Raw genomic sequence first — 24708 nt, 5'->3', positions numbered from 1 at the left:
AATATTATTTTTTCTGTTAACTTTAAATAATTTAAATATCATAGTTAAAATATTTGTAGTTCTTTTATTAAATTTTGTTATCCAAATTTTCATTATTAATAAAACATTATTTCGTAAAATAAGATATCATTTAATGTTGTAGCACTAAACACATCTATTTTACCACTTATATATTTTTCATTTAAAGTAATTTACTAAAATAAATTTTTGATTTATATAAAAATAAACAATTTTATCTATAATCGTTTTATTTTACTTATTATTGTACTTTTTTTTTACCTACATTATTCAAAATTTATATAAAAAATGTACCTTACAATGAAGACTTTTTATAGTAAATTAGCAAAATCTGAAAAAATTGCAATGATATATAAAAATATCTTTCAATATAATCAATTTATAATTTACTTTACAAAAGAATAAAGTATTGAACTAATTTATCTAAAAATAGAACAAAATTAATTTAATAAAAAAAAAACTTCTGCCAATTGTGTTTTTACAATACTATTATAAACATTAAATTGGATAATAATTTTTAGTTTTATAATATAAGAAAAAAATTTAAAGTTAGTTTATCATAAAAAAAGTAGACAAAAATTGTATATATTTATACAATCTTAGGTAACCTAATATCTGTAAAACGATCTCATTTATAGGTCTTCCGTAAAATGAATACTAAAGAGGTTTCTGTACCATCACGACATTAGCTTTTCAGTTAGCAACGAAACGATCCTTTGACATATTTATTTATTTTCATAGTGTGTATATTGCACATTATTTTACTTAAAGAACTTATATAAATGTATCAATTAAATAAAGTGAATACTTAAATATAAATGATATGGAAAACCAATTACATGGACCAATTAAAAATGAATTCAAAAGACTTAAAGGTACATTATTTATCTATGTTAGAAATTCTGAAAAGAGATTAGATATAGATATACAACTAGAAATGCAAATATTTTTAAAATAAAACATATAATACATCTTTAAAAAATATTTATTAAACTCTAATTGTAGCCTGATACAATTACTAAAAATTAATAGTAACTATTTGTCAATCTTGATCATTCCCTAAAATTTTTAATTTTAAATTATAATTAAGACTACTATATTGTAATTTATTATTATATTATAATATATTACTATATTGAAGTCCAATTGTTCGAAAAATTAAAAATTAAAAATTAAATATATTGATTTTCTTTTTTAAATTTTTATTATAATTAATATTTAATATGTAAAAGGTGTATATTATTTGGACAATGCCGGTTCAGCTTTATATACAGACAGTCAAATAAATAAAATCACAGACGACTTAATAGATAATTTATATGGGAATCCTCATTCATCTGGACGACCTTCAAACATATGTGATGAGCTAATCGAAAACATACGGCATAAGTATATAATTTCAATACTGTAGTTATTGCAAAAAATTAAAAATGAGAACACATTTTTATAGTATTCATTGCACGTTTAAAAAAAAATTTGGACTCACAATCGTAAAATTAGTCAGATTTTATTACAAATTTTCAATACAGTAATATTGAATCATTATTATGTTTCACTATAGTAAAACATAATTAGTAAAATAAGCCAACATTATAAACTAGACACAGTCTATTTCTTTTTAGCTTTGATGCTAAGTTAAGAATGTATTAATTTTACCATGGTATGTTTCTTTATGTTTGTCCGTGAAAATAATTACTAAATAATACTAAGCTAATTTTTATGATTAAAACATCAAAAGAACCCGAATTGAAACTAGTTAGACCAATCGGATTCAATTTTCTTTTTAATTCTATTCAATTACAATAAATTAGAAAAATAACTAAAATCTGTAAAAAATAACATATTCAAATTTTTTATTGATCTAAAACTTTGGCCATTTGTTACAAGATATTATACATTTACATAAAACTAAATATAAAAATATATCATTTTAAAAATTAAGATAAATTAACAATTATATACAATATTATTTTACATTAAAATTTTTATATTTTGTTTGAAAGAGATTATTAATTGAAAGTCGATCAGTTTGGTAGTTAAGACATCATTAAATATGCGCTTAACTGTGAATGTTTACTTCACATGTTAGATATAAAGGTCTCTTTAGATATGAGAAATTTAAACATGAGTCTGTTATTTAAGTACTTAATCGATTAGTATAAAAAAAACAAAATAATTTGGAAATACTATATAAAATTAAAAATTCTATTAGATAATTGTAGAATTAAAATAGGTATTATCATAATACTATTATGATATTTTTCTATTTTGTTTTCAATTATAGTTAAATCTATGGAGATTTAATTTTGCAATATTATACAATAATAAAAAAAAATATTTTATCATATAAAAACCTAGCACAGTGGGGTCGCGGCACAATGGTGACGTGGCATAGTTGGATCAAGTATTATGATATCTTACAGTGATTAAAATCACTATCATAAAAACGCTTCAATGCAAATCTTTAGATAGTGTTTAATTTTAAAAAATTAGTGGATTATTCCGAAAGCTACATGATCTCTTATTTCCTTATTTATATCCTGATTACATGTTTTATGATTCATAAGTGTAATATATGAATATATATATATATAAATATATTATTATTTATAATGTATAAAAATATAAAGGGAAATGATATTATTTTAAAAAATAGTATGTCACACAAATATAGCATTCGGTAGCTCATTTTCACCGTGAAGACAAAATAAAGTCCGTAATTTTTTTTATTTTCATGATAAAGTATATTACATTAGCTTTAATTTAAGATATATATATAAGTGTCAGACTTTCCGGAACACTTTCAAAAGTTAAGTTGTAAAAGTTGTCATTTTAAATCCCTCCCTGTGGGCAGGTATAGGGTTAGATTTATAAAAAATATATACCAAATGATAAGCAAAGACATCATGCATCTAAGAAAAAAAAATTATATTGATTTGGTCATTTTTAAAAAAGTTACGGCAGTTTTTAGTAAAAAAATTGAAAAAATTTCGAAAATTAGCGATTTTTAAATTTGTAATTTTTTTGGAGGTTTCCCCCAATTACGGGGAACGAGGGAATTTTTTTCAATTTTTGAGGGTAATGTCTTCGACTAGATACGATTTGTGATCTTTTGACGTATCATTGAAAGAAATCGGTTCGGTGAAATCTGAGAAAAAGTGGTAACAGACAAAAAAAAAATCATAGTAAAACTAATACTTTCTAAGATTCGCATCGAAGCTAAAATTAAATCAAAGTCATTTCCAAAAAACATCACAAACAAACCATTATATAAACAAAAAAAAATAAATTTAACTTACAATTAGTATAAATATATACGAGCACATATCCTTGCCTTCATACAAAATTCCATATCGATTCTACTTGATCAAGTACTTTGATTATATTATCAAAGTGATTTTCTTTAATATTATTAGGACTATTTTCAACTTTACTGAAGTGTTAAGTAATAACCGTTTCAAATATAACATTCTAAGTCGATTCTGTTTCATTCTTATAATCAAAGTCAACGAGCTCCATTATCAGAACAACTTTTTACTGAATTTAAATCTATATTTAAAACAATTTTGGCGTTGACTTCTAGATTATACCTTCTTTTGCCGTAAAAATCGTTGTTTTCTGCATCCATTAAAATAATTAAACTATCATAAAAAAGCGAAAATTTTGTTATTATTGTTAGATTGTAATTATTTTTTAAAATTATTATTCAATGTTTTGTGTAGTTAAATTAAATTACAAATTTGTTCATTAACTTGTATAATAACCTGTATTTAAAGCTAAATAATGTAATATTATATTAATTTTACATACTAAGCAATTCAACTTTTTTTAATTTTGGTGTTTGTTCATTGAAGGTTTCAATTATTTTTCTTTTCAAATATACGTTTGTAACGAGTGATTTGACGATAGGTTTTCATTAAAATTATGTAAATCAGGATTACGTACTAATCTAATACACCTTTATAAATATCATAATTTATTTAAAATTTAAAATAATTTATCTATTTACTGACTTATTTTCTAAATATATTTGAGACATAATAAATAATCACACGAGACTATTCACTGAATTTTTTATTTTGAAACCTCATTTTTCGGTCTTATTGACTCTAATTTAATTTTAATCAAAATATTCATATATTTAAAAAATTAATTGTATACCATAAAAAAGGTAGGATTTCTTTTTTTCATTGTTCTTTTATATTAGTTGTCTCACACATAATAATGGCTCCGTCATTAACTTACCAATACTTAAGTCCAAACTGGTTTTTAAATAATGATGTCTCTTTTCCCATTCTCTTATCTATTACCTTTTTCCAAATCTTCATACTATAACTCATAAGCTTTAATGACTCTATAATTTCCACACTTCTGTACATCTTCTTTGCCTTTAAATATTGACACCACAATACTATTCCTCCATTCTTTTGACATTTTCTCTTCTAATAGGATTTTATTAAAAATAACCTTCAATTACCTTATACCAATACTGCCTAATATTTTTCATAGTTCTACTAGCACTTCATCTATTCTACTGCTTTATTTTTTTTTTTCATTGATACCACAGCCTCCCATACCTCTGTTTCATTAATTAAATCTATCAGTCCCTTGTTCCATGAGATATCCCCTAATGCCTCTCTTGGATACACCTCATTCTGTAATATTTCAAAATACTCTTTTCTCTTCTTTCGCATAATCATCGCTTGTTAACACCCTTTAATCACTTTTATACACCTTATGTTGTGATAATTTTTAGACCATTTTTCTCATACTATTGTAAGTCTATAGACTTCTTATTTTCCTTCTTTTGTTCCTAGCCTATAATACCTCTTAAACTTCGCCTTGCTTACAGCAAACATGGCATCTTTTACAAAAGCGTTTATACCCCATCCAATCTTCTCTTCTTTTGCTCTTCTACTATAATTTTAATTGCTTTTTCTTATTCTCCATGACTTTCTGAATGTCGTCATCCTACCATCAGGTTTTATTATTTTCTGGAATTCTATTCCTATACTCACCAACAATCTTCTTTGCAGTATCTTTACACAATTAAAAAATCTATTCCACACATCTTATATGTCTTTCTTGATATTCAACACATTCCTCTCTCTCACCGTCTTTAAAAACTCTTTTTTATTTTTCTCTTTCAATTTCTAACACCGGATCTTTGATTTTCCTCCTATGTTCTTTCTGCTTTTGTATAATCTCTTCCCACTACACCACAACTCCATTATGTTGTATATCTACATATATTACTTTTAAATAATTTTTAAAATATTCGTATGTAAATTTTAAGAAAATTATAATGTTACAAAAATTGTATTATGTACCAAACTTGTATCATAAAAATAGTTTGTAATTTAAATATAAATATTTTCATGTAATAGTTATCTATGTCATGATTACCGGGTAATACATTATAAAATATACAGGGTGTTCAGTAATAAAATAGTCTAAAAAGGCAGTACGACATTTGTGATTACCAAAAATATAAGAGATGGGACTATCAACTATATAAAGTAGAAAGGCTAAGATAGCTTACTCTCATTCACTATTTTCTTCTATTCTCTACTTTTTAATGCATTAGCAATAGTGCAGTAGTTACTAGGTAAAGTAAAATAGCATAGAACAGCATGGAACGCCACTCGAGCATGATGTCTCTGGAGCATGGCTATGTTAACCCACATGCCACTCGGATTTGCTTGATATACAGGGTGTTCAGTAAGTTAGGAAACGGGTTTCTATTGTTCTCATTGTTTGTAACAATGAGAACAATAGAAACCCGTTTCCTGACTTACTGAACACTCTGTATATAAAACCGTATTCCTACAATTTAATACTTCAAAAGAATAGGTCCGTGCTGTAAATTATTTTAATAACCTTATTATTTTCGATCCCTCGAATTATATCAAATTCCGATAAAACAAAATAATTTATCATAAGTAATAATTCACTCGTACTCTCTCACGTCTAATCCTTTTCACATAAGAATATTTCTTTTACGTTTTTATATTGCAATCAACAACATAACCTTTGGAACATCCACCTTTTTCTATTTTGTATTATCATGATTCAATAAACAAATATTCTGGTAAAAATTAATTGAGTAAACAATAAATATATCTTACTGAACTATTGATATTTGTACCGGATACAAGATGTTGATATTGATATTGATGTTCGTAACAGTTTTAGCTTCGATACGAATCTGAGAAGGAATTAATTTTACCATGATGTGTTTATTTTTTTGTCTATCATTACTTTTTCTCAGCTTTCACTGGACCGATTTTTCTCAGCGATACGTCAAAAGATCACAAATCATATTTAATTGAATACATTACCCTCAAAAATTGAAAAAATTTTCCTAGTTCCCCGTAAATGGTGGAATACCACAAAAAATTACGATTTTTAAAATCAGTAAATTTCGACATTTTTTTCACTTGTCTTTTCTAAAAATTTCCATAACTTATTGAAAAATGAAGAAATAAAAATAATTATTTTTTTTTATTTAAACATTAAGTAATTCCCTTTTATTTAATAAAATATTTTTGAAATTCTAACCCTTCACCAACCCACAAGAAGAGATTTAAAATAGTAACTTTTTCAACTTAACTTTTGAAAATGTTCTGGGAATACTATGTCTTTTAAAAATATGTTAAAATAAAGCTTATTTTATGTACTAGAAGTTCAAAAAAATAATGTGTACCGACGACCTATTTTCTATGTCAAAATGGCAGTCAATGTATAGCAAAAAATAGGAGTTTATTATGCTTTAGGAATAATCCACCGATTTATTAGAATTAAATACTATCTACAGATTTGTATCGAAGCGTTTCTCATGATAATGATTTCAATCACTGTCAGATATAATCTATACTTGACCCATCTATGCCACGTCCATACTGTGCCACGGACCCACTGTGCTACCGTTTTTATCACGATTTTTTTGCCGCTCAATTAACAGCAATAATTGATAATGTTAATGAACTGATAAATATAAAATTCAACGATTGTTACGACCCCGACGCTTCGTTATATTATGTAATATTAAAATAGTAAGTATTATTATAATTTATATTTACTACTTTGTTGATTGTGATTCATAATCTATGGTAAAATTAAAAGAAGAATAATTTACTTAAGTATATCCATTTTTATATGGCCTTGTGAAATTTCAAAATGGCCTACCTGAAATCACGCACATTAAAAAAAAAAACTGAAATGACGCCCCTGATCATAAGTCTATGTTGTGTAGTTACACTCTTCCCTGGGATAACTATATCATATTTTACTCATTTTTCACTCTCTCTCTCTCCCACATAAAATAATCAATCTGTGATTTATTACTCTTATTTTTATACCACAGCAAGATCATACGACATTGCAAAATCCAGGATTTTTTCAACATCTTCATTCTTCTCACAAAACTATATTATCACCTCTTATTATCTACATGTCCATTCATATCTTCATCTATCTCCACATCCTCATTACCAGATATTCCTTGCATCACCTCATCCACCTCTCTCCAAAACATTGAGTGATGAAGTCCCTACACTGTTATCATGACGAGCGTTGAGTGTGGTCAAGCTGTACACATGACTGATGAAACCAGCTACCGCACAAGTTGTCCGGCTGGTATCAAATACTTTATTCTTTAAGCCATTTCCGTTTCTATATAACTTATTTCCTCTCATTTTTTGTCTCCTCGTACATCCGAGATACGACAATCCCCTAGTTCTGTTCAGGACTCCTCATATTTTCTGAAAAAATTCTACACCCACTATATAGCTAACCCAACCGGTCGTCTCTTGAGACTGGTAGACGGGCCGTGGAAGTATTCTTATTCCCTTCCCATAGGGAATAAAAATTTAAAAGGTTATTGTTCTGAAACATATCTCTAAAATCTACCATGTTTTATTTAATTACCTAATGTTCTATTAAAGAATAGAATATTATGAAGTAAATTTATTAATAATCATAAAAGAACAAAAAATAATCCATTTTTATTTTTTTTATAGAATTTTAAAACATTTTAATACTAATTCAGAAAAATACAGTATTATATTTACCACAGGAGCTACTGGAGCTTTAAAACTAGTAGCTGAGTGTTTTAAATGGAGTTGCACATCTCATAAGTTGAAAAAAAATTCTCCTCGTTAGTATTCAAAATAATTATGAATAATTCTGAATATAGGACTTGATCTATGATATATAAATTACATTATATAATTTAACTTATCTTTTAGAATCTAAATTGAATATAAGCACGTTTGGCTACACACTAGACAACCATACGTCAGTTTTGGGTATGAGAGAATTGGCAACCGGTATTAAAATGTTGTGTCTAAGTCCAACTCAAGTTACTGATGCTACAGAAGTTTATTTATCAACTTCGTCAAAATCAAATAACTCATTATTTGTCTATCCAGCACAATCAAACTTCTCTGGTGTAAAGTACCCATTAAGCTGGATTGATAAATGTAAAAAAGGTGTTCTAAATAAATATACTGAAAACATTGAACCCTCCAAGTAAGATTTTAATGAAACAACATCGCTAAAAAAAAAATATTAAATATAAAAATGAAAATATTATTAAATGAAATTTTAAACACTAATAATAGAGTAATTTTATATGATCAGTTTTACATCCTTCTATTTTCCAAATTTAACATACTATAGAAACTGGTGGCCCTATTTCACGTGTTAGTGAGTCAAAGTTGGTTTTTAGCTGGGACGGGTTTATATCAGGCTTACATCAGAGACCAGACATCACCAATGAGAAAATTACAAGAAAAATCTCGTTTGTGTTATGGAAATCGAAAATGGGACTAAATGCGCCAAACATACGTTTCTACCCACTGGGTCAGGCCAACCCCATTGATGTAAATTTATATACTGACATTTTTGTCAATATATAAATTATTTTTATAATAATGAATACCCTACTCAATAAATTATAAAATTAACTCAGTATGTTTACATCATCGATTTTATACCACGATTAATAATTGCTATAAATTGTATATGTATGATTATAAATCCCTATAATTAAAATGATTTAATCGCACCTAATTATTAAAAACTAAAGACTTGAAATCAATATCGTAGGAAGCACCAAAAAGTCGTTTCTCAGTTATTTACTGTATATTTATTGATATTCAAAAACCCTGTAGCATATAATATATGCTATCTTTTCGATGTTATCTTAGCTATTTGTATAACTTTAACTAGTTTTTCATACAGATGAATTTCACAATTAGAAAATTTTTTTGGATGGACTCGATTTTTCATTTTTTTAATGCATAGCATTTTATTTATTAAATGTTTTTAACTATAGAAAGCTATTTTAGAAAAAAAAAATTGATGAAACCTTTAAGATCAAAGCTAATTACAAACAGTTTAATAAGTATATTTACTATGACATACATTACTATACTATTCAATATAAAATTTTTACTTAATTTTCCTATGCAGATGGTATGTACTATTGGACGCTGCTTCATACGTGTCTACCGACCACTTAGACCTTGATTTATACTCACCGGACTTCGTCGCTATATCATTTTACAAAATATTTGGTTACCCTACCGGTCTTGGTGCTCTCATAGTTCACAATCATAGAGGAAAACCTGTACTTAGCCGCAAAAGATATTTTGGCGGTGGAACCGTAGAAATAACATTGTCTCAAAGTCGTTATTTCGTGCCTAAGACAAAACTTCATGAATGGTAAATTATTTTTTGTGTAAATGCGACTCATTATATATATAGTCAATATAATTTATTATTATCAAAATTATTATTTATTAAATATTACCTAGTAAAAATTACAACCAATGTGATACAAAATATCCAATAAGATAAAAATATCCAAAATACCCAACAAAATTTTGTTACAATTTTGTCTTCAGATATAATTTTCTCATATTAAATACATCATGAAAACATTTTCAAAAAATGAATTTTTTAATAGAATTTTTAATGATTGGACAGTCAATTTCAAACCCTTCCCGTTTTTAAATTTTTTATAAAAAATATACTAAAAGAAAGTATACTTACTTTGGTATGATCAATTAAAATATTCTATTGATTAGGATCATGTTTTTAAAAAAAAAAGTACTTGAAAATGCAGTTTTTTCTGGTATTATAAATTTAAAATATTCTTCTAAATTTCTAAAATTGGGGAGGTTTTCAAATTTTTTTAAACTAGATTAAATTCTAGATTTTGAACGCTTAGATAAAAATAATTGGTAAAAAATCATGGTAAATCGAAAAAATTGAAGTTATAATTAATTAATGTAGCTATTTTGAGTCTGAAATATTACCTAAAATAATTAAATCTTTAAAATTTATCATTTTTACTTTTACCTCAAATAACAACCACTACAATTACATGTAATGATTTAAATATGAATTATATATTAGGTTTGAAGATGGAACAATAAATTTTCTGTCTATAATAGCAGTTGGTCACGGATTGAATACTCTGAAACGATTAACGGGATCTATGGTATCAATCAGTCAAAAAGTGTTTGAATTGGCCGCTTACTTATACAAAAAAATGTGTGAGGCGAAGCATGGTAATCAAAAGCCTATGTTTCAACTTTATACAGATACTGATTACACTTGCCAAAAAACCCAAGGTGGCATTATTAATTTCAATATAATCAGAGCAAATGGCGACTTCGTCGGGTACAATGAAGTAAGTGTTTGCATAAGTCTTCATTTATTATTAAACTGCAAGCTTTATGAACGCGTATTAAAACCGAAAACAGCCCATTATATCACACAATGAACTTAGGTTTTAAGTGTAAATTTTTGAGAAATTTATCTAAGCTGTATTAATTATAAAGATTGTGTAACTCAAAATCAAATGATGTTAACTTTTTTTTTTGGAATCAGAAAATTTGTAGTTAAAAATTGTAATATGCTATTTAATTTATCTGTAACTTTTGAAATTTATGTAAACAGGGCTTAAAATAAAAAAAAAATTTTCAGTTTTATGTTACAAGTTTTAAAACGATCACATTTGTTTATTTAATGATATGGTTTAATTAAACGTTGTTTTACTAATATGTTTCAAGTTTTTTGTATTTAAAACGTTTTATAATTTTTTTTGTTATACGATATGTGTACGTTAAAAAAAATTAAACCCTATTTGTTGTTGCCTGGGCTGTTCTAAAAAAATCCAAAATAAAAATGGAGAATGGAACTCCGTCGTACAGAATTAAAATAGGGGCAACTAACAATAAAAAATAAGGTTTCTAATCAATTGAAAATTGCCAAAAGAAAAATATTTTTTGATAACACAAAATAAGCTTACCCAGCTCAATGAATACAACTAAATAATTAGATACGAACAACTGAACCTACCATTATCGAACCGAATAATCGATAAATATAATACTCCATACTACTTACATGCAGCTATGCTCCATATGAACAAAATGAATTACAATTTACAATAGTAATAAAATATCTGTAGTTTCACTACAACAATGCACCCGCCAATGTAAAAAAAAAATGAAAACAACTATATGCCTTCATAATAATAATATGAATAATGTATTTTAAAAACAAAACTTAAACAATGTTCTACTAATTCATACAAAAACAACACTTAACTAATGAAAAACCAACGTAACTTAACCTAAATTGTATAATACTACAACAGATACATATATTTTTTTTGAATAAAACGACCAAAAAATACAGACCTCTGATAAGGCGTCCTAACAGCTAATGGCGCACAAGCACTACCAGCTGACCACACCTAACCAGTGCAGCTCTCACGCTTGGCGCGAACACTATTTAAAAATTTAAGATTAAAATTTTTTTTACTTCAATCATTGCAATTAGGCTTTTTATATATATTTTTTTTATACCAAATTCGTATATTTTTTAAATATTACTATTGTAAATTTTAATATTTTATACTTTTAATATAAAGTTTATTTTAATATAGAATTTATTCTTTTAATTGATAAAAGTGTAATCACGCGTAGGTTAAAAACATTGCCGACAACAATAAAATAGTATTGCGTGTAGGGTGTTTCTGCAATCCAGGTGCTTGCCAAATGCACTTGAAACTAACAAACCAGCAAATAAAAAAGAATCATAAAATAAAGTAAATAGTCGTTAACAATATCAATTACTATCTATTATTTATTGTTTTCATATTTTTTACAGAGGCCACATTTGTGGCGATAATTTTGATCTTATCGATGGTATTCCTACTGGTTCTGTTCGAGTTTCATTCGGATATCAGTCTAGTAAACAGGATGCTGATAAATTGTATTCCGTACTGATTTCATCTTTTCGGCAAAATAATGTCATTAAATCGCCTAATTTAGAAATGAAATTAATAATGTAATACACAAAATAATAATTTTAATAAAATTTTATTACAACCTACATAAATAGACTAATTTTAGGTTCCACGAAAAAGAGCTTTTATTTTTTCTTTAGAAAATAATATCTGGCATTTTTCCAAGAAATTACTCCAGATAACATAATTAAGGGATTGATCAATGATTGAAAGTATCTCGTTAACATTTTCAGTTCACTTATGTTTACAACATCTTTATATATTCATATATTTATATTACATTACAATACATACAGAATGTAAATTTATTGAACCTTAGTTATACATGATTGTGTAAAATAGAGTCCCATATTTTTTCATCTTCAAAAAGAAGGATTTTAACCCCCAAGAAAGCTACAAAAATCAAAAAATCAGACCTTAGTATTTCCTACAAGTCTCATATAAATATACCTCATTTCATTTTTTTCCTGCAAAATTGACATTTTCCTTCGACTTTCACCCTAAATATAAGAATATTACTTTTTTTTTACACATCATTATGTAACGAATTTTTTTAAAAATTCTATTGTATAGTCTATTTATATTCAAATTTTTTTTTTATTTGGTAATTACGAAAAAACTACAAAATCAATTAATTTGATAATTTTTCATGCATTTTACTTGGAAAATCCTATCAAAGTTAATAACAATATAACTGAGAGACCGCTCAATTTTTATGAAAAATTAAGCAGGAAATGCTTGTGTGTAATTTAGTAACTCGCTATAGAGATATTTGGAGTTACCCATTTTTTGAAGGTAAAAAAATATAAAAATAATGCCTCATTTTACATCATTTCTAGATGCCTGCTTATATATTGCTACGATTCGATATATTTACACCTTGCATATATAAAATATATATATATATAAAATAAAATGAAAATACATTTTTATAATTTTACTTGGATAAAGAAAGTTATCTTTAGTAACGCATTTATTATGGGTTCCATTAAAAATGTCATTTAAAGAAAATTTGTTCTTCAGCACCTTCCCTACAAAAAAAAAAATTATTTATTTTTAACTTTATTATTATTATCCAATTTATTTTTACAGTGGACAGACATGTTTAAAAGTATCTAGGATTTTTGTATATCCAATTAAATCTTGTGGATTCATTGAAGTTAATCGATGGCCTGTAGATACGTACGGGTTGAAATATGACAGAACATGGGCAATAATAAATGAAAAAGGAGTTTGTATAACACAAATACAAGAACCTAAACTATGTTTGATACGACCTCAAATTAATTTGTGCAAAAGCATAATGGTACTCAACTTTGCTGGTAATTTAAATTTTAGCAAGATGTAATAGTTATAATTATCATGCCATAATTAAGTCGTCCAGTTGTAAAAGGATATATCTCCAAAAAGATATTTTTTTTCTTTTTCTTGACGAATTAGTTTATAACTAGGTAGAAAAAAGCGAAACTAAAAAATATCTTTATGGACGTACGTCCCTTTGCAATTGACCAACTCAATTAATGTGATAATCATAAAATAAAAATAATTAATGTTTAAATGCAATATATATTTATAAATAAAATTAACGAGTAGTAGATTCCATAGAGAGCGTGAAACTTTTTGTAGAGGACTAAAATTAAATTTTTTCTTCGCTCAAATTTTTTTTGTTATAATTTATCTACAATATTTCAGAATTAATCCGAAAAAGTTTAAAGTCTTAGTCTCTTCAATCCTTTATTGACCCTGCTCAGTTTGAAAAATGTTCTATCTATCATTATAAAATTATCATCAATCCATTAAAATTAAAATATATTTATATAAGTAGTATCTAAGGAAATCTCACTGAGCAATCGCTCAAAGCGCTACCCAAGAATTGGTGCAGAGAACAACACAGGAAAATCTGGAAGTACTTGGTAGTACCTAGACAATTTAAAATGTTTATCAAGACCCCCGGTCTATTGCTGGGTGATCTTAATAGCATGACTAGACATCAAATAAGCACCCTGACTGGTCTACTGACAAGACATGGTCACCTGCTTAAACATCTTAACGTAATGGGGGTATCGGAATCACCACTGTGCAGGAAGTGTGGAATAGAAGAGGAAGACTCATTTCATTTTGTCTGAGCGCATGGGCATTATGTCCACCTCGATAATAACTAAAACTAAAAACTAAGGAAATCAGAGAAAACTATGATATAAACATTATTTTATTATTATAAATACACATATACTACCTTTCTTATAAACCTCCCCAACTTCAAATCTCATTACTCTTCTATTACTGTTAGTTCATTTAAGGAACTAATTTAATGATACAATGTGACACTTTTCAGTAACAGTTACAATTTACAATTGTTATATAAAATACTAGATATTTATAACTTGAATTAAATTTTATTTATCATTAATTAATTTATAATTAATTGACTTTTATATAGGAAATTTGAACAATAATTCAGTAACAATAAGCTTAGAAAATTATAGTCATTATAAAATAAAAACTGGTAAAATTTGTATTGGTAGTCAAGTAAAAGGTTTTGATTGCGGTGACGAAGTAGCGTTTTGGTTAAGTACTAACCTGGATAGACCTAATCTACGATTAATCAAATGTATAGACCGTACCTCTATAAAATCAAATAATCATGGTAATATTTATAAAAATAGAAATTTTAATTTAAGTTCCCAACTGTTAAAACACTTGTATGCTTTATTTTTGTATTTTATGTCATTTAAAGACAAAAGTAATATGAACATTTTGGCTGCCAATCAATGTTCATATTCATTAACAACTGAGTCAACTGTTAATTGGATAATGAGAAAACTAAAAGATGATATTACGGACGTTGACTTCGATAGCGTTTTGTTTAGATTTAGAAGCAATATTTTGGTATCTGGTGATATTCCAGCGAACTCGGAGGTTAACTGGACTAAAATTAGTATAGGAAAAATAAAATTACTAGTTAGTTTTCAATGAAGATAACTTTTAAATAAGAATAAGTATCATGTATTATAAAAAAAAATTGTTTTGCAAGAATAAGGGTTTTTTAATTATTTTATTATTCATTTATATTTTTATACTTATAGGTACATTCCCCGTGTGTCCGATGTAAAATTATATGTATTGACCAGACGAAAGCTAACCAAAATCCAAACATTTTAAGTGTATTGGATCAACACAAATGGAAAGGCAAAATAATTTTTGGGATTTATCTAAAATATGAAAACTTAATTTCAATACATGACATGTTTATTGGACAACATGTTGATTTTCAATAAACGAAAAATACTATTTAACTTTAATTGTATTATTAAAATCAATTATTACAAATAAATAAACAAATGAAATTTTTCATACATCAAAATTTATTCTTTTTTACTTTACCTAAACTTGAATTTTTTAGGACAAATCAATATTGCATATATGACGAAGTATTTTAATTTTTCGCCAACCTTTTTAAATGAAAATGTTTAAAGTGATGGCATACACATGAAAAAAATTATAAGAGTACCTATTTCTCAGAATGACAAATATAATTACAAAATAAAGAACAAATTAAGAATTTGTAGTACAAAATTATGTTTGACTTAATATTTCTCAACATTTATAATTTTGGTCTATTATTGGCCTTAGCTACATACTGTTCTTACTACTATCTTGCTATAAAACAAAAAAATAGTATTAACTATTAATAAGAGTCTAACATCAAAAACGCTTCGATACTAATTTCTACAATTTTACAATAATTTATATATTTTAGCTTCGATGCGAAGCGGAGAAGGTATTAATTTTACTATGATGTTTTTTTTTTTTTTTTTATGTCTGTTGCCACTTTTTCTCAGCTCTCACTGGACCGATTTCTTTCAAAAATACGTCAAAAGATCACAAATCGTATCTAGTTGAAGACATTACCCTTAAAAATTGAAAAAAATTCCCTCGTTCCCCGCAAATGGGGGAAATATCCAAAAAAATTACAAATTTAAAAATCGCTAATTTTCGAAATTTTTTCACTTTTTTTTCTTAAAACTTCCATAACTTTTTGAAAAATCAACAAATCAACATAATTTTTTTTTATACTAAAACCTTAGATATTTACCTTTCATTTGATATCATTTTTTTGAAAATCTATCACTTAACCTGCTCATTGGGGGGGATTTAAAATGGCAACTTTTTTACAAAAATTAATTTTTTCAACTTAATTTTTGAAAATGTTCCGGAAAGACTGCGTCCTTTAAACATATATCAAATTAAAGCTTATTTTATGTACTACAAAATGAAAAAAAAAAATTTGTCCCGACACTTTTTTTTCTACATTTAAACGGCTGCCGTAGTTAAAAAAACACTATTTTTGTGTTAAAATTTTCGATTTTCGATTTTAAATTTTCAACTTAAAAATGCTATAACTTTTTGAAAAATGTATATATCAGCACAAATTTTTTTTTTCTAAATACATTATAAGTACATCTTTCATTTGACATACTTTTTATTAAAATTGGACAATTTCCCCTTATATAGGGGGCGTTCAAAACTTAAAATATTGTAAAAAACATAGATCTTTTTCAACTGAACTTTTGAAAATGTTCCGGAAATACTGCGTCCTTTAAACATATATCAAATCAAAGGTTATGTTATATACTATCAAATGAAAAAAAAAAATTTGTCCCGACATCTTATCTTCTATGTGCAAATGGCTGTCGAAAATTTAAAAAAAAATGTAATGTTTGCGATAAAAATTACATTTTATCGGGATGTTTTTTGTACTTAAAACTGCCATAACTTTTTCAAAAATGAACAAATAAAAATAATATTTTTTTGTATTGAAACCTTAGATATTTCCCTTTCATTTGATATAATTTTTTTTGAAAATCTAACACTTATTCTGCTCACTGGGAGGATTTAAAATAGTAACTTTTTTACAAAAAATAACTTTTTCAACTTAATTTTTGAAAATGTTCCGGAAATACTGCGTCCTTTAAACATATATAAAATTAAAGCTTATTTTATGTACTACAAAATGAAAAAAAAAAATTTGTCCCGACGATCTATCTTCTATACGCAAATGGCTACCATATTGAAAAATATACTATTTTTGTATGATAATTATGGGTTTTGTATTTTATTTTAATAGAAGTTGATGTTGCTTTTGCAATTATCCATCAATTTTTTAAAATTAAACACTATCTACAGATTTGCATCGAAGCGTTTCTTATGATAGTGATTTTAATCACTGTCAGATTAAATCTATACTGGACCCTACTATGCAATGTCTCCACTATGCCGCGACCCCACTGTGCTACCGTTTTTAATTTTATAATTGCTGTTTTAAAATTTAATGCTAACGGTAAGGCGCGAGTATGGTAATATTTATTTTTGGACATTTCACTGGTGAAACCTCTCCTACTGCCTAAATATAAAAAATTTAAAAATTTTCAAAGTACTGATCCAAAAGTTGTCATCGTCCAGTAAATTTTCTTAATTAGATCATTTTTTATTTTGTAAGATACTTAAATATGTATAATCCCATTAAAAAAAATAAAATCACTCAATGTAAATAATTATTAGGACCACTCATAAGTGACCTTGTAAAAATATCGTTGAATATTAGTAGTAATCAAACATTTTTGAATGTGATCTAACTATATTTAATAAGAAATCTTAGAATGAATTTTAAAATGTTCTCTCTTCTATGGACATTTAAAAAGTTTAAAAAATGTCAAAATTTATCGATTTTAAAATTTTTTAATTTATTCGGGTAATGTCTTCAATTAGATACGTTTTGTGATAATAATATTGACGATATTCAATACTAACGTTTTAAGTAAAATCAATGTGGTGAGAACTGAGAAAAAGTCGTGACAGACAAAAAAAATATAAATAAACACATCATGATTAAAAATAAGTACCTTTTCAACTTCGCCTCGAAGCTAAAATAAAATAACATTTTTTATAAGGTAAAAGGGGTGAATTTAAAAAAGTAATTAATAACTGATATAACAAAAAATATATGAATACAAAGAAATATTCTTGACGTGTTTATTATTTTAAGAGAAATTGAATGACTAGTGTTAATAGAATCACCTAGCTGGTATATTGTATTTTAAACTAACTGAACATTCTGTATAATACAAACACATACCTATTTCTACTTGAATATAATTGTACCTTGTTTTATCTGTTCCCACTTATACTTAATCTTTAAAATTGCAATAGATAATTCTTACCATAACAAACTCGTTTACTAATAACACAAAAATAACAACTCCAAATATTAAGCTATTTTATGAAATTCTGAGACATATTTTATTTTTACTTGAACTAAAATTGTATCTAATACATAGAAAAAAAAATTATTATTTATTTTCGTCTGTTTTAATATTTATAAAATAAAGTTATCAGCACGATAAATAATTGGTAAGTAAACAAATTATTAAAATTTTCAATCAAATGTTTTTTAACTTCGATACGAAGCTGAGAAAATATTAATTTTACCATGATGTGTATTTTTTTTTTTTTTGTGACTGTTGCCACTTTTTCTCAGCTCTCACTGGACCGATTTTGATGAACAATATGTCAAAAGATCACAAATCGTATCTAGTTGAAGACGTTACCCTTAAAAATTGAAAAAATTTCCCTCGTTCCCCGTAAATGGGGGAAATTTCCAAAAAAATTACAATTTTAAAAATCAGTAATTTTTGATATTGTCTTCACTTTTTTTTCTTAAAACTACTATAACTTTTTTAAAAATGAACAAATTAATATAAGTTTTTTTTATATTGAAATCTTAGATATATCCCTTTTATTTTACATCATTTTTTTGAAAATCTAACACTTAACGTGCTCACAAGGAGGGATATAAAATAGCAAATTTTTTACAAAAACTTGTAAACTTAATTTTTGAAAATATTTCGGAAATACTCCGAGCTTTAAATATATGTCAAATTAAAGCTTACAATAAATACTATAAGTTCAAAAATTTGTCCCGACACCTTTTTTTCTATGAGAAAATGGCCATTGAATTTAACGAAAAATGTCATTTTTATGTAAAAATCACTGTTTAACATGAAATATTTTAATACTTAAACTACAATAACTTTTTGAAAAATGAACAAATTAAAATGCATTTTTCTTTATATATTAAAACCTTAGATATTTTTCTTTCATTTGTTATACATTTTTGAAAATCAGACTCTATATCTGCCCACTGGGGGGGGATTCAAAAAAGTAATTTTTGCACACAAGTTAAGCTTTTTTTAATATAATTTTTGAAAATGTTCCGGAAATATTGACACTTTTATTTAATTCTAAATTAAAGCTTATTTAAATTTTTTGATTTTTTAAAGTCAAAAAAGTAACTTTAAAATTTGAATCAGCTTAGATTACCAATTTTATTAATCAACAAAAGCGACGAACAGTTACCAAATCAGTAACACTTATGTCTTTCACAGCTAGGGTACCAGGTTCGAATCCACCGAATCTAACCAGCCTTATCTATACAAACTATTAAAATCATTAATTTCTAATATTTTTAAAGTATTTATTGTCGAATTAGATTTGATATGATAAAAGTATTCAACTATAAAAGTAAATAATTTTATTTTGTAATTTAATAATTTTTTTACACTATTTCTGTGTGCTACTACTAGACTATAATATTCCAAATTTTTTTGAAACATGTTGTTATACAGAGTGGCCCACCACTCACTGACAACTTAAATAACTTTTGATCCAGTTAATATTTTTAGCTGATTTTTTTTTTTAAATAATAGTTATACGTTAAGTCTATAGCTATATCTCAATAATTTATTTTTTTACATTTTATTAAAAATATCTTTTCATGATTATTGTGTATACATATAATGATAATGTGTATACATTACAAACTTGGCATTAATACCAAGATAAGAAATTAGATAAGGCAATTATTACTTATCACTCTCATTCAAAAGTATATTGAAAAGAGCGTTTTCTTCTGTCCTTTTCTCAATACGTATTTCAATGTTTAATACCGTAAAATAATACATGAAAATTCAAATTTTCACAAACTTCAAAACGCTACAGAATATTTACTACTGAATATTAATAAGATATTTTTTTACTAAAATTTTTCTTAAATTCTACTCTACAAAATAGCTATCTTAGATTTTTTTTTTACATTTTATTTAAAATTTAAAAATAATTAATATTTTTAATAAAATGTAAAAAAATTAATTATTGAGATATAGCTATAGACCTAACGTATAACTATTATTTAAAAAAAAAATCAGCTAAAAATATTAACTGGATCAAAAGTTATTTAAGTTGTCAGTGAGTGGTGGGCCATTCTGTATAAATCATAAATCTAAAAAAAATGATTTTTAGTTTCACCTCAATTTAACAATGGATTTTTACAATTATAATCAAATTTTATAATACACTCAATTGAGTAGATCTTATTAATAATTTTTTTTGATTGGTTTTTTTAGTTAAAGTAAATTATTAAAATCAATTCAGTTCTTCATATTTCAATTTTAGAATCTTTTTAAACAACAAAAGTTAATTAGAAATTATTACTATGATTTTTATTTAAATGATCTGTTACGATAAAAATGCAAAAAAGAATCGAGCTTTTTTGATAAATTTACTGTAAATAGTAATTATAAAATTTCCTGACTGCATATTAATCTTAACAATGCCATTTTTTTCTATTTAATGATGTCAATTTCAAACTTGCAAGTTGAGCTAAAAGTTATGGTAATAAATTCATTTTAGTTTTTATTATAAATTTTCACAAAAAATAGTAGGTTAAAAATGATAACTTTTAACATATTAATAATCAAAATCAATAATAATTTGAAAACAATTAATTTTAAAAATTATATAATATATAATTATAAGAATTACGAATCTGGATATAATTAAGGAAATAGAAGTTGATGTTGCTTTTGTAATTATCCACTAATTTCTTAAATTTAAACACTATCTACATATTTTCATCAAAGCGTTTCTTACGATAGTGATTTAAATCACTGTCAGATTAAATCTATACTGAACCAAACTATGCCGCAACCCCACTGTGCTAGGTTTTTTTTATTATGGTTGCATATGGCTCCAAAACATAAATATATTAAACTTCTAATAATTTTTTTATTTGTATAAATTACTAAATACATGTAAAAGTGATATTTAATTTAATTTATTTTTTGTATACAAATACAACTTAAAAATACACCAACAAAGATAATGAGTTTAAAAGTATCAAGGATTTTTATCTACCCTATCAAATCCTGTGGTGCTATTGAAGTACAACAGTGGCCTTTAGAAGTATATGGTTTTCGCTATGATCGAATGTGGGCTGTGGTTAACGAAGACGGTAGGTGCATAACTCAATTACAAGAACCTAAATTATGTTTGGTAAAACCTGAAATCGATTTATTTAAAGAAATAATGACATTGACCTATGCAGGTATGATTTACTGAGAAATTTATGTATTAATAATATTAATAATTATAATTATTAAAATATATATTACTTCTATTATTATACATTTTTTAAATTGAAGGGAATAAAGACAAAGTACCTATGACAATAGACTTAAGATCGAAAAGGAGCGATTCCATGAGAAAGGGTAATTTATCTTGGGGTGGCTCTTTGGAGGGAGTTGATTGTGGTGATCAAGTCGCAGAATGGCTCAGCTTTAATTTGGACTTACCTGGACTAAGACTAGTCAAATGCACTGGACGTAATCCACCAAGAGCTAATGAATACGGTAAATGTTACATATTTGTTAATTATTGATTTAGAAAAAATCTATATATATATTTATATATATGGTGCATGTATAATATATCTATACCTTAATGCTAATACCTCGTATGTATATTTTTAGAAGACAAAAAGTTAATTATATATTATTAACAATTTATTAATTTATAGCAGTTTTAATTCAGAATATTTTTCATGTGTTACCTCTAAAATATTAATTAAAGTATATAAATAAAACTAAAATTATAATTTTATTAATAAAACTTATTTTTTGACAAATGTAATAATATTCAATAAATTAAAAATCAAATATATTATATCATATTACCTTAATTCAGAAAATTGCGTTATTTTTACAAAGTCGCTTATTGACATAATCAACTACAAAAAAATTACTGCAATTATGCAAGAAAATACATTTTTACAAATTTGTAGTTTCGAGGTACTATCACTAAGTTATCAATGTATTGTAATTATTAAGTATATATGGATTATAATGTAGTAAACTATTGAAGGGTTATTGGATAAAAAAGTTTTTGGGGCTAATCAAAGTCAATATTTATTAACAACCGAGTCGACTATTAAATGGTTAATGCACAAATTAGAAGATGATATTACTGACGTTGACTTTGACAGCGTTTTACTCAGATTCAGAAGCAATATTTTAGTGTCTGGTGAAATTCCAGCTAACTCAGAGGTTAATTGGACCGAAGTAGTTATTGGAAATATCAAGTTCCTAGTAAGTTAAACTACGGTTATCATAATAAAAGTTTATCATAGTAATAGTTTGCAAAATAATTTTTAATTATAAATTCAAATAACGAATCATTTAAACCGGACCAACTTAATTTCTATTATCTCCAGTTAATATAGACTTTTTTGATACTCCGAATCTTCTAAAATTCTAAAAAGCTTATAGGACTAATCTGTGCACATATGTACAGGGATCAATGTCAGGGGCATAATTTGAGACAAAGCTTAGGAGTCGCAAACATTTTTTTTTTCTGAGAGACTATCAGCGTTTGGTTTGGTTGGGTAACATAAGCATTTGAGAAAAATACAAATATGACAGCTATTTATAACACAAGTTATACATAAATTCTAGACAAGAGACGTATTTACGGAAGGGTCTATGGAGTCCACCCCCTAGGACATAAAATCATAGTAGCACAAATAGTGGAGGGGTAAATCTCGTCACTACTCTGTTTTAAAAGGTATCTGAAACCCCCGTACAAAGTTTCTAAATATTTCTAGAAAGTTTCTAGACAGCAAAAGTATTAAGTAATACATATCAATAATAATAATAAAAACATGACTTTAAATAGCTCTCTTTAAAAGACAAAATAACCCTTTGATATATCAGCCGATATGCAAACATAAATTTAATAAGACAATATACTTATCTTTATTGATTGATAAGTAATAACTTTTTCTTTTAATTGATTACTGACTTTAAATTTAAAAGAGTAGGGATCATTCAAATACCTAGGAATAAACAAGGACACAAGTAGCCGTAAAAAAATAAAACTTATGTTAGTAGCGGCAATCTTGGATTGGTTTCTCAATTTAATTCAAAGATGTTATCTTGGAAGACAAAAATTAAATTATGAAAAGTGCTAGTGAGACCAGCTGTACTGTATACTAATGGAGCTTGGTGACTACAAAAACAAATGAAAATAAACTAGCTACTTTTTAACAAAAGTTCCTTAGTAGGATATTTGGTTACAAAAAAACGGTTAAAGGAAATTCGAGTTAGGAAAAAACCGTGAAATAGAAGTAATATATGGCGAAACAAACGTAATTGGTGCCCTTAAAAGCAGTAGGCTGGGATGTGATAGTGATGTATGGAGATTGGAAAGTTCTATAAAGTTGGCCACAAGATGGAAACCGAACACAATAAAATCAAGAGAAAGGCCTAACAGCAATGAAAGGACAAGATCAACAAAGTTATATAGAGTTTGTTAGTGAACAATAGAGAGATATTAGCATACGATAGAGATAAGTGGAAACAATTGGTCTCACAGCAATGGGCCTGAAGCCTAACTCCTGTAAAGCTTTTATAAAAAATTATTACAATTGTAACAGTAATATATAAAAAACATTTGTATTTAGGTACTAGAAGAAAATAATTTTTTATTATTTTTTTATGATTTAGATATAATTTAACAGTACATTTATGATTTAATAAAATTTTAGAAAGACGAGCTGTGCGTGCGATGTAAAATGGTGAACATAGAACAATCAAGTGCAGAAGAAAATCCTAAGACTTTGAGAATACTGGCTCAAAATAAACTAAATGGAAAAAGTGTTTTTGGTATTTACTTAAAATGCTGTGATTCACAATCTGCTTTTATAGAAGTTGATCAACTTATTGAAGTTAAATAAGTATTAAATAAAAAATTGTATAGTTAAAGGTACAAAATTAGAAGATTTGTATAGATTAGCTTTATATAAAAAATAAATTATAAAAATAAATATATTTATACTATCAATTTTTAATCTTTTTGTCCTAACATACTTGTAACCATAGTAAAATGAATAAGAAGTATGCTCGATCAAATTAGTGCGCATGATAAGCCTAGGGGTAAAATATGTAACCAACAATAAACTCAACGTGACG

At 26.0% G+C, this 24708-nt stretch overlaps 1 protein-coding gene and 1 long non-coding RNA gene across 5 annotated transcripts; one reads left to right on the top strand and one right to left on the bottom strand.

The window, feature by feature from the left end:
* The first annotated feature begins 727 nt into the window (after positions 1–727).
* LOC126904848 (molybdenum cofactor sulfurase) lies at positions 728–24577 on the top strand. Of its 3 annotated transcripts, XM_050684152.1 has the most exons (13): positions 744–893; positions 1251–1407; positions 8040–8176; positions 8268–8550; positions 9496–9747; positions 10444–10720; positions 12024–12145; positions 12208–12387; positions 18166–18175; positions 21563–21788; positions 21886–22092; positions 22604–22827; positions 24285–24577. In XM_050684152.1, exons 1-13 carry the CDS (start codon positions 842–844, stop codon positions 24471–24473), a joined length of 2316 nt encoding a protein of 771 aa, XP_050540109.1. In that variant the 5' UTR covers positions 744–841; the 3' UTR covers positions 24474–24577. The 3 variants fall into 3 exon arrangements, with proteins under 3 accessions (XP_050540107.1, XP_050540109.1, XP_050540108.1); XM_050684150.1 differs by lacking the exons at positions 18166–18175; positions 21563–21788; positions 21886–22092; positions 22604–22827; positions 24285–24577 and adding exons at positions 13439–13668; positions 14787–14993; positions 15084–15307; positions 15433–15649 and having other exon boundaries at positions 728–893; XM_050684151.1 differs by lacking the exons at positions 744–893; positions 8040–8176; positions 18166–18175; ... (2 more) ...; positions 22604–22827; positions 24285–24577 and adding exons at positions 13439–13668; positions 14787–14993; positions 15084–15307; positions 15433–15649 and having other exon boundaries at positions 1347–1407.
* On the bottom strand, positions 12229–18631 carry LOC126904861 (uncharacterized). Of its 2 annotated transcripts, none has more exons than XR_007703834.1 (3): positions 18250–18631; positions 13288–13377; positions 12229–12362 (listed from the first exon to the last, which is right to left on the bottom strand). It is a non-coding gene; the product is annotated as an uncharacterized LOC126904861 (long non-coding RNA). The 2 variants fall into 2 exon arrangements; XR_007703833.1 differs by lacking the exon at positions 18250–18631 and adding an exon at positions 14583–14713.
* Positions 24578–24708: the final 131 nt, after the last annotated feature.

The sequence above is a fragment of the Daktulosphaira vitifoliae genome, unplaced genomic scaffold (assembly GCF_025091365.1).
Source record: "Daktulosphaira vitifoliae isolate Bord-2020 unplaced genomic scaffold, ASM2509136v1 Scaffold_4, whole genome shotgun sequence".
NCBI classification, from domain to species: domain Eukaryota; kingdom Metazoa; phylum Arthropoda; class Insecta; order Hemiptera; family Phylloxeridae; genus Daktulosphaira; species Daktulosphaira vitifoliae.
Note: the sequence above shows the minus strand (reverse complement) of the source record. Positions and strands in the feature narration are given on the sequence as shown.